Here is a 12,140-nt window from a genome sequence, read left to right as displayed (position 1 = left end):
AAAGGCACAAAAAAGTAGAACAGTGACTTGATGTTTTTCTGACCTCATCCTGTATTATGTTCCCCCTACTCCTATTTTTATTTTCTACATGTACATTTTTGTAACTAGTAGTGGCGGTAATGTAAACTATAGCAGCTCATCTATCTGCTGCATTAACTCACTGTGAGTTATTACCTCCCATTCCTCCAATTGCCCTTGTTTCCTCTCTCTTCCAATGCTGCTAGTCCCAGTCTTCATCATGATAACATTCTTCTGTGCAGATCCTCTGCCCCTTGGTGATCACCCTGTGGTTTCCATTTGTTTTTACTTTTATTGTTTCTCTGTGATGTGAAATGTGAGGAGTGTCAGTGTCAGTCATCATGTTATTACTGTCAGTGGACAATGCTGATCTGTCTCCTCACTGTTTCCCCCTCCTACAATGGTTTTACAGAATAATATTCTTCGTACTGTACATGTTCTTTATGCGTATTCCCCAAACTTCTTACAAAAATATGTCATAATTACTCTACTAACTCAATGATTGCGTTTGAAAGGAGAGGTGAGGACTGTGAAATTGATGGGGATTCTCAACAATGTAGGGAAAGCCATACCATTCACAAGGTTGAACAATCCAAAACTTGCATAGCTTGCTAGGGTTAACATCCCACACAAAGTCTTGTGAAATGTATATTAAAAAAATACCCCATCAATACTAATATTATAAGATGAAATGAAAATATCAGATCTGTTCTAAATTCCACACTTTTATCCAGATCTGTATTCAAATAATAATAGCGTAACTTAAAAAAACAGGAAACATCAGTTCTGGTGGGGTTGTTACTTCCAGTTCAGTTCTGATCAGTATTTATATATGTTGTTATACTGTATATACAGAACTGTGTTATGATAAGTGTGTCCCATCCATATGATTTATTTTCAGGGCTGAGTTTGCTTTGGGTTATAGTTCTGTCTGTACTATGTCCCTCTTCAGTTTCTTGACATTAATTTGCGACTTCTGTGCTTTTGTCTGTAATCGGTTACTACCCCTTTTATGTAACCTCTCTCCTGTTTATTTCAATGTTGCTCCCTTTATGTGTTTGTAGGAGTTATGTCTGCACCCCAGTCCATCACTATCTGAGGTAAACCCAGCCGCCTGTCAGTGAGGTGGTCAATGATGCAGATTACATGCATAGCAACATATATAGTCATGTTCCCATTATTTACATCCTTGAAAGGAAGGCCAAATATATCAAAAAGACATGGACCAAAATGCATTTTCATCATACAGACCAAGTTATAGTCCCATAATGTCCATCCTCTTGGCAGAGTGCAGTGACATCCTCGTGCTCTTGAAGTTTTACATTTGTATAATATACAGTATATACAATATGTAGAAAGTGAGTATAGTGGATGATGAATCACAGAGAACTTGGATGTACTGAGTTTTCTTTGTATTATGCAGTATATAAAGTATTAAATTGCTTTATTTATTTATAGATCAGATATCAGAAATCCTTTATGGCAGGATTCCTGATCTAACGTGACAATTTTAGATCAGTTAAAGGAGGAGCACCGTCTCAACCATACAATATGTAAATGCATGCATTCATTTCAAAGTTTTGTATGAAAACCCAGACATTGACAGAAAAAAAAAGCATGTCAGTGTATGGTGGACATTCTTGGCCTGTCCTCAGACATATCCATTAATGAGCTCTCTTCAGTGGTTTTTGCTCTGCTGAAAGCTCCATTTCACCTTGGTCACAATGTAATTATTTCATCATGTAGGTACAAAATGTATGTAAGTACAAATCTGGTTCAGCGTGCCATGAAGTCATGAAACGTAAATGTCAAACGTCAAACAAAACCATACATATTCATTCAAATATCTGCGACACTAGCATTAATGTGAAGAGTAGACTACAGGACAATTTTTGAAAGAAAATACTTATTTAAATACTAAGATTTAAATGTGTTTTTATATTTTTTTCTGGTTTTTCTGCTAGTAAGGAGCAACAAAAGTCAGCCAAGACTATATCAGTGTGGGAGCAGAAAGCCAATCAGCTGAGGAGGCAGAACCGGGCGAGCTGCGAGGCTCTCTACTGCGAGCTGGAACCTGAGGAGCGACTTCACCTGTCCTCGGCCCTCCACATCCGGCCCGACATGAAAACCCACCTTGACCGCCCGCTGGTTGTTGAACCATGCGATGGGCCTTTGCTGGGCAGCCACCAGCACCACTATCACAAGCCCTGCATGCCAGAGGACACGGAGACTGTCTCTGACCCCCCTCCTCCTCCCGTGCCTTGCCATCCCCGCCGCCACCACCGCCACAGAGACAAGGCCAGAACGAGAGGTGAGGTGAACGATAACGGAGACACCGGTAAGGACGGGGGCCAGCACGTCCATCACAGCCGTTGCAGAGACCATGAAGGTGGTCGCGGAAGAGATGGGAAGAATGAGTCCCGTAGCAGAGAGGGGGGCAGGAGGCATCATCATCAGAGCTCGGTAGACGACAACGGAGGAGTCACGAGCGAGAAAGAGCATCGTCATCATCATTCACATCGACGAGGGGGCAATGGGACTTTCAATGGTGGGAGTAAAGGAGAACGAAGATCCCGCCATAAAGAAGGACGTTCTTCAAATAGGGACGGGGACAGGAATTCTACAGGAGACAACGGCATAAATGCAGAAAGGAGGAGACATCGGACTCATGGATCCAGGGGTCAGTCCACAGCAGAAGCAGAAGAGACCAACGAGAAAGAAAACACTCGTGGTCCCAGGTAAATGCAACAACTGCTTCATGTTTTTTGGGGGGGTCCTTGCAGAACAACAATGTGGATATATACCGATACACTTTATTAGCTTCATATTCTTCAGCAAAATTAATATGACCTAGCAAACCAGATGTGTGAGTTGTAGATGTTCGGATTACGTCTGTTTAGGTTCTCAGTTATCCAGGTCATGGTTATCCAAAGTCGTTTAAATTAATCCACTGGACTTTACGAAAGTTCCTTGAAGACGTTTCACCTCCCATCCAAGAGGCTTCTTCAGTTCTCAGGGTGCCTGGTCTTGTCGCAGCTTATTAACCCTGTGGGGTGTGGTCAGTACTATTCACATTCCAACGACCGTAGTTGAAACCCATCTGGCTCCTCAACAATGGTTGATGAGGGTACCAGGGGTTGTCAAACAGAAGTTGTTGAAATGCAAGTTCCAAGTTTCTGACAGATCCATAAGAAAATATTGCTTTATTTAGTTAATAATATACTGTACACTCTTGGTTCAATAGGCTATGTGCAATTATTTCACTAGGTTTTAATAACCATTGAACCTGTCCGGCCCTTGGCTTGAAGCAAATTAAATCTTTTGGTCCTCTGTCTATTTGACTTTGACATCCCTGCTCTACACCACATGTCACCATGTTGTCAGGATGAGAGGTGAAACATCTTGAAAGAACCTTCTACCAGTCCAGTGGATTGTTTTAATTGCCTTTTGGATAACCATGACTCATGGGTGAATAAGAACATTTGCAGACAAAGTAGATGTGATAACTTCGGAAAAAAGAAGAATCAGCTTGTTTAGTAACTCCGGTTTTCAGGTCTTTTCCTTCACACGAAGAAAAAACTGTCAAAGTATGTGTAGGTTCTCAGTCATCCAGGTCAGGGAAAATAAAGAAAAGCTAAAAAGGAATCAACTGCACTCGCTTTAGTCTATGGAGTTCTGTATATGGTAGGGATCATTCCCCACTAGTGGGGCCAAGATGGTGGCAAACATGCTTGGTGATGTTATATATGACCGGATAGCGTTATATCATTACCTAACTGTAGGAACGTCACAGAAACGGGACTAAAACAATCACAATACTCCAGTCATTCATCTTACTTAGGCACAAATAGAGACATAACCATTTTTTTGTGTATCCTGAAACAAATCCTTACAGAACGAAGAGGTGGCGTTCAGGAATATCAGAAGATTCCTAACCTCAGAGTTTGAGTTTGGGAAAGTCTCTTACATTACACATGTGGTATATTCAATAATGACCATGAATGTATTATAAGTATTATAATTATTTACAACAGTTTAATAATTACTGCATCTACTCTATTCTATTCTGCATCTATTCTATTCTACAAATGATGGTTACATTTTCCACATCTGTGGGAGCCTATTAGTACTGATAACTGATCAATAAGCTTTTAGTCCCATGTACAACGTTGTCATCTAACTTCAGGTCGTCAGAGTGAGATATTGTTTGTATGTTAAAATCAAGAATTTTATATCTTGTCTAGGGACAAGTTTGGTGACTCAGAAGGGGAGTCACTGGCCATGTCACCCCAGCAGGACTCTGGTGGTGGTGACTGGCCTCCTGACCAACCAGAGGACTCAGACAATCAGACAAACGTCAGTCGGACGGCTCAGACTCCCATCCAGATTCCTCCTGTGACCATCACCTCCCCACCAGGAGAGACCACACTCATACAGTGTATGTACCAGAGGCATAAAAGCATGTACACATACATAATCAAACCAATGAAGACATTTGGTAATTACAATGTATTATTAAATATATTATTATTATTTATTATTATTATTATTATATGTATTTTTGTGTAAATGAAAAGGCACTAGGAGTTTCTTGGCATTTTATGCCTTTACTAAAAATGTCATTAGATTTTAAATTTAGGGATTGAAACAGTAATTAATCAATACTGCAGTGATAGCAGATGGTTTGGTACGGCTGCGGCCTGATGTCAAATTCTATCAGTAAAAAAATAAATAAATTTGAATATAGGAATGTGGTCAGATGTGTGCCAAGCGCATTTAGCTGCTTCTGATACCTGTGTTAACTATAAGCCGAGGTCCTTGCTGTGTGATACACAGCTGAGACATGTGACCATCAGGACTGTCATGACCATTGCCTGCATCGCTGTAGTCACCCTGTGTCTTCCCAGTGAACAGTATTGACTGTGAGACCATGCCAATGAATGAGAAGAACTTGGAGGATGTGGGTCAAAGTGGACCCATACCCATCCTGCCATACAGATCCATGTTCGTGTTTGGACAGACCAACCCGTGAGTTACCTCAACCCTGGTTCACCCTCTTCTTCCTCATAAATGTAACATAAATATAACTAGTCTTTAATGTTAAATAACTCTGAATTTAGTACTTATTCAAGTTACAAAAATTATAGTTGCACAGAAAAATTTTTGTTGGTTTGTTTCTTTGTTATAACATAAATCCTTTTAATTTGTCAGATTATTAAACCCACAGAACTCCATCAATCAAGGATGAAACTATCAATGAATAAAGAAAAATAACATCAAACATAAGTTAGGACAATAACTTTGTTCAAAATGGTTTTATCAAAGTTAAAATGGGCTGAATTACTGCATTGTTGGAAATGTAGTTTTGGTCAAAGCACACTTTTGATCTATTTATTTTTAAACTCGGACCTTTTATTCTCTCGCGGGCCACACACACACACACACACACACACACACACACACACACACACACACACACACACACACACACACACACACACACACACACACACACATATATATGTACAGTATATATATATATATATGGAGAGAGAGAGAGAGAGAGAGAGAGAGAAATTTACATTTAGATTTCATACATAGCTCTGGTCTAGATATATAAATTTGATTCGTGCTGTTCGGTATTTAAATGACAGCTATATGAAATTGTTTCCTGCTCTATTTTTGTATTGTCTGTATAGTTTGTCTGTCTTTGAAATGTTTATTGTCTGCAGGCTGTTCATCTATTGCATTATATTATCACACACTTACTGCACTTACTTGCTGGAGCTGATATTCACTTCTGATTCCTGAAAACTTTATGGATGTTATTCATAGTTGGGGTTTTTTAACACAGATTATGCTATAGCAACATAATATTTTGGTGAAAAGATTCCACCTACAGGAATGAAGCAGCGGTTAAATAATTGTTCAACACAGCCAAAGAGGTACTGTATGTGCTTTTAGAAAATAAACAGTGAAGAGATTAGCTGCTTCCTCCTCCCAGCATTTGTTATGTTTGTGTCCACTGCTTATTACCTCTCTCCCTCCCTGTTATCTATATCTACCGTTCTCTGCTCAGGGTGAGGCGGTTATGCCACTACATAGTGACTCTGCGTTATTTTGAGATGTCTATCCTTGTTGTCATCGCAATGAGCAGCATCGCTTTGGCAGCAGAGGACCCTGTGTGGACCAACGCTCCTCGCAACAATGTGAGACAATCAGCGCACTTATTTATTATCAATAATAGTTTACTCTTGATTGTTTTTAGTCTTTTAAAGCCCCGACAATTTTTAGGAGAATGCACCTTTAGTGATTAGTTGTGAATCTCCCTGGTTTTTTTATGCACCGTCTGTTGGCGTGGTGGTGAGACATACATACCAACAGGACTTTCATACAGATCTAACCAATAAGATAGTGAGTTTGTCATTTTCATACCATCGGCTTTTGCACTGACTGAGTCTCTCTTTTGCAGGTGCTCAAATATCTGGACTACGCCTTCACTGGTGTTTTCACATTTGAGATGGTGATCAAGGTAAGAATAAGAATTGTCTTTTATTTGACTTGTCCTCCTGACACACATTATCTGTGATGATTATTTTATTAGAATATATTAGACCTGAGGTGCTGACTCACTCCTACTTACTGAGTGTGCTTAAGTGGTGAATGTGGAGAAGACATTAAGGGAGTCAGTGCCAGGACCTTACATCACTATGGCCATTACAGAGTGTGCAAACTGGATATTAGACTGCAGTACTGACTATTTTATGAACACTTTACTGCTTTCTGCTGCTTTTTCAATAAAACTAGTGCCCTTATTGTATAATTTGATGAGGGATTTAAAGTACCAAATTAATTTCAAAATATGAGTAGTAATAGATAATCAGTGATAGTTATTGTTTTACAAACTTATAACATCATTAGTCGTTCAAATTAAGTTAGAAGAGGACAAACTAGAAGAGAACTCGAAAGAGGGATTAACTGACCACCTGAGTCATATATTCCCCTCATCATTAAATGAAATATACTGTAAATTCCAACAAGACATTTGACCCTTGAGAATGGTTGTCAGGGTTCTGTTGAAGTTGGAAGAAGTCAAGGTTGTAGACACGTGTGAAAAAATTTAAAAGAGTAATTGTTTATGCCCAATTCTGCCTTAAAATGAAAAAAAACAAACAAACATGCAAATTGGAGAAATATTTCTGTATTGCATCCTGTTAAAATGAAATTTCACTGAATTTTGTCCATTGGCATTTGAGTAGAGATATGTTACATACTGTATTGGTGAATGGATGGATGACGGTTATCCGAAATACCAATGGTGCAACATTTTTTGCACCACGGATTGGTTTAATGTCAGACAATACTTTCACAGGCCGGCCTTTAAGGTGTTGTGGATCAATACAGAAAGATAGAATGATATGGCCAGCATAAAAACTGGTAGTTTGCAGCTTTCTTTTTCTTTAAAGTCATACGTTTGTCCTCTCACTTGCTCTTTTACCCTGTGCACAGAATCTTTCCAATGACTTTGTTTTTTATTTTTTTTTGCTATATTGGGAGTTTCAGTTTTAGGGATACTGTATTCTGTGTGACCGGCCGGAGTGGCTCCTTTAGGAAAGTAGTCATGTGACCAAGGCAAAGATCTTGACAAAGCGTAAAGAGTGACTCATAGACAGATGTGGCAGAGAATATCCAGTAGTGTTCTGAAACAAAACATAATTAAGAATCAGATAATAAATAAAACGGAAATAATGTAAGTTGTGTATTCTTTCTGTGTGGCCTGGTACCGGTCCACTGGAAAACTCACCGATTCTGTTTCTGCCACATGCCCTCCTTTTCACCAAGTTTATCACAATATGTCTAATAACTCCTGCATAATCTACGTATACATGCTGAAAAAAGTCTTTTCTTTTAATGCTATAAACAAAGTAAAAATAATTTCAGGTCCATCCTTGTATCCAAATCCATTTCAAAATGAATATTTTCCTGCAATATGTCCAATGAGTTTCCTGGGAAACCTGGGCAGAGGCAACAAAGCAAAACTGTGTGAGGTCAAATGTAAAAGATATATCTCAACTCATCTTTGGTTTAGATGGTGGACCTCGGTCTGTTGCTCCATCCTGGATCCTATTTCAGAGACCTGTGGAACATTTTGGACTTCATAGTGGTCAGTGGGGCGCTGGTGGCCTTTGCATTTTCGTAAGTAAAAGATATTCGCTGAATGTTTATCTTGCAGCTCATTCTCTCGTCAGCTGTCAATAATTCATACATAGATAACACATACATTTCAGTCAAAATATGCATTAAAATCTCTGTATGTAATAAATTTCTGTATATAGGCTAGCAACAAGAGATGTGTATGTGTGTGTGTGTGTGTGTATGTGTGTGTGTGCGTGGGTGTGTGTGTGTGTATGTGTGCATGTGTAACATATTTGACACAATCTTTTCCCTGTTTCGGTGCTGGGATCGTTTCGAAGGAGCTTCATGGGGTAATGCCTCCTCTACCTCTCTCATCTTGCCTGTGTGTTACATTTGCTGTGTGTATGTGTGTGTGTGCGTGTGTGTGTGTGTGTGCGTGTGTATGTGAGAGAGAAAACATACATGTCTTAAAAGCAAGTAATTTCCTCACATTTTCAGTCTTACCTCTTGAACCACCATTCAGGCCTGTCCTAAGTTCAGGAGAGATACTCTCTAAAATACAGCATATCATCATTTGTTTTAGTAAAACCAATTATGTGTTTAAACAAATTCAACATATTCACATAGTTTTCTAATGAATTCCAACAGAGGTGCAGGAATTAAATATATGTGGTGTTATTACTCCCCTAACACTGAACTATATACATTTACACTTCATTTTCAAGCAAGTAATCTGACATGTGAGCATGTGTAGGAGAACTCTGTTCTCATTTAAGATTTATTTTGTTAGAAACTTCAAAAAATAATAGTTTAAATAAATATATCAATTTGTGTCTCTGTCCGCACAAAGCATCTTTCTGTTCAGCGTTTCTCTCATCTATACGACTAAATGTTAAAGCTACATTCCTTTGCTGCCGTGACTTACCAGACCTCCATTATTTCTGAAAACACAACACACATAGCATCTTCAATTGAAAATCTTGTTACATTGCAAATGCACAAGAAATAAAGAAAATATGAGGAGAAAATGAGTTAAGTAGTTGACTATACACAATAAGATTTCTCTTGACAAGAACTATTTAAATACATGGGTTCAGTGTGGAAGTAAGTAAGCTGTATTAAAAACTATTATTAATTTATTATTAAGATAAAACAAGATAATTAATCCAATTACAAACTATACAATCTTTACAAACCACATCCGCTGTTCCTTTTTAAAGACTGTAAGATGTGTAGTATATGAAGTGAAATTACTTGTGAGGCTGGGTGTCTTTTGCATTGTTGCTCGGTCGTACCTGGGACAACCCCCCCCCCCTATCTCATACATGATTCTCATCTACTTGACTGAGAGTCATTCCTCCATGTTCTCTCTGCTATGGAGGGGCATGTCATCATCCTGAGCCTCTGATAGGAGGTGTCTTCATCCGCATTTTGCCTCATTACTGCTCTGCTTGAACTGAAATGATACCATCAGTTTCTGTTGTTGATTCTCCTAAGACTCTCTATAATACAGCAGTCACTGCGGGAGGGCATGACAACATTTCAGGGAATATTGATTGTATTTGGCATCTTAGCATGCACATCGACTTCACATCCATGCTGTTAGCAGCAGCTTTTTATTGACCGTCCAGTGACCACACTGTCACTTCCATTCATCTTCCCGGGAAAATCCATTTTCTCTCTGACTCAGCATCACAGATGAGGAGATGGTGCTTTGGTGTCACACCTGCGCTGAACAACGTTACTAAAATACATTTTTATACATAATGCCTTTTGGTGATGACAACCTGCGCGATGTGGAGAACCAGTGTTCAATATGAATGTAATCAATAATCATGCTCGCTAGTGTCAACTGAATAATGATGATTTTTTTTTTTTTTTTTTTGTAGAATACATATTATAAATAGCATACAGGTGTTAGAAAATAACACAAATCAGTTTCATATGTAGTCAAACTATGGACTGGACCCGCAAAGAATTCACCACTAGGTTAATAGTCGTTCCAGTTCAAAGTCCCCAGTGTGACATCACATTTTAAGGTTAACATTAACCTTAAAATCCAAATGTATATTGGATCCTTGCAAGATAGTGAGTCAGTCACAAGATGTTCCTGCAAGTCTTTCACAATAAAAGTATTATGTTAAATAACCTTCAGGAAGCAGGAGGACTGTTACATTTGTGTGATTTCACTTATCACTTAAAATATTTTTATTTCTAATTTATCCATTTTATATTGAACACTTTGGATTTCCATAGCTATGATTCTGTTCGCTCTTCATTAAATCCCACATATAGATTAACATTTTAATTTCAGCTCAGATGTCACTTTCATGTGGTCGGTCACAGAGAGAAAGTCTGGTTTAACTATCAAAACTGTTCACTCGCTGTGCATGTTGCTGGAACTTGTTTTGCCTGCCATCCGTGTGATTGGCTGCCTGTACCTTGGACTACATACCATAAACTTCCCATCAAACTAAACATATGTCATCTATCATCTCATTTATTCAAACCTGTCAAGCCTTTAAATATTCCCTTCAGATGCTTGCGACAGCCTAGTTTTCAGGACTGGGTTAGTATTTGTTTAGGTCATTTGTATTTTCAGATTTTGGCCCATGAGGACTTTTATGGCATTTCTCTTTTTAGCTGTCTTGATTGGTGCTGTGAAGTTTTAGCAGTACATAATAAAGATCAAGAGCTGAGTCATAACTACCAGTTTATGTGGAGAAGTAAGCGGCACGTTCAGCATTCACCTGCTTTCTTGTCATTATGGCCCAGTGAAAAGTCTGTTCTTCCTTATTCTTATTTATTCACCTGGTTGTCTTCTATCTATCTATCTATCTATCTATCTATCTATCTATCTATCTATCTATCTATCTATCTATCTATCTATCTATCTATCTATCTATCTATCTATCTATCTATCTATCTATCTATCTATCTATCTATCTATCTATCTATCTATCTTACAATAGAGCTTACAATAGATAGATAGATAGATAGATAAAGAATACCTATTTTCATTAATAGAAACTTTGGTTTTATCATTTGATGCAAACCTATGATTTTATTTTGCTTGTGTGTGTAAAGCATCCATAAATGTGCTGTACCTTGTTTTACCACTGTTTTCCCCCAAGTAGATCGCAACAAGGTGTGACCAGGTGGGGAACCTTCCTATGACACCCTGACCCCCACCCCCACTCCCCCCCACCCTATACTCTACTCGTTCTTTCAAATCAAACCGTCCATGAGTACCATTCTTTTTCCTATGCTTAGACCATCTTCATGTACACTCACGTGAATCCCCTGCCTTTTCACACAACAGAAACCTTTGTTCGACATTTACAAGTGACAACTTCCTCTACCATCACTGCTGGTTTTATGTGTTTCATTCCAAAATGCTTTATTAAAAAATACAATCAGACTCTCTTTTTATTTTCATTTTTGAGGTCCATAATAATGTGGATAATAAGAGTTATCGAAATGACCTAGTTGATTACATTAATAGTTATCAATGAAGTTAAAATTCAGTTGTGTTTTAGGTATTTGTAATTTCTATAAATTGCCTTTTGGAATGAACCCTGTCATTTGAATGTTAGTAAAAAAAAGAAATATTGTTCCTCCTATGTTGGTCACTATCTCTCCTCACAGCAAGCACCACCTGTTTACACTGAATTCCTCTCCTTTCTACATGATGAAAATCCAGTACTATAGTTAGGCTTGTCAGGATTACTTGCATAATCACCCACTGCATAGAGCTCATGAAGTCTTGACATAGATCTAGCTAAACGGAGATCCAGGAAAGTTTTCCCACTTTCTTTAATGTTGCATTTTTTGAGCCTCCCTCCAAATATCCACAAACGACTGAAATGACTTCCACAAACTCTGTAGAAAAGGTGAAGCAGAGGTCACAAGCAATGAAATGATGAAATGCAGTCATCGGTCTGATGAAAAAAATACATTCCAAAGTTCACCTGACAGTTTTCACC

General features: G+C 38.4%; 1 protein-coding gene across 1 annotated transcript in view; it reads left to right on the top strand.

Moving 5' to 3' along the window:
* Positions 1-12,140, top strand: part of cacna1ba (calcium channel, voltage-dependent, N type, alpha 1B subunit, a) — a 112,250-nt gene that overhangs the window by 66,895 nt on the left and 33,215 nt on the right. The window contains exons 19-27 of the mRNA XM_068310129.1: positions 1,083-1,118; positions 1,983-2,756; positions 4,263-4,456; positions 4,926-5,046; positions 6,098-6,227; positions 6,491-6,550; positions 8,108-8,214; positions 8,493-8,504; positions 11,292-11,312. Of these exons, the coding sequence (XP_068166230.1) occupies positions 1,083-1,118; positions 1,983-2,756; positions 4,263-4,456; positions 4,926-5,046; positions 6,098-6,227; positions 6,491-6,550; positions 8,108-8,214; positions 8,493-8,504; positions 11,292-11,312 (1,455 nt within the window). The remainder of the gene's footprint in view (positions 1-1,082; positions 1,119-1,982; positions 2,757-4,262; positions 4,457-4,925; positions 5,047-6,097; positions 6,228-6,490; positions 6,551-8,107; positions 8,215-8,492; positions 8,505-11,291; positions 11,313-12,140) is intronic.

Source organism: Antennarius striatus, chromosome 3 (genome assembly GCF_040054535.1).
Source record: "Antennarius striatus isolate MH-2024 chromosome 3, ASM4005453v1, whole genome shotgun sequence".
Classification (NCBI taxonomy): Eukaryota; Metazoa; Chordata; class Actinopteri; order Lophiiformes; family Antennariidae; genus Antennarius; species Antennarius striatus.
Note: the sequence above shows the minus strand (reverse complement) of the source record. Positions and strands in the feature narration are given on the sequence as shown.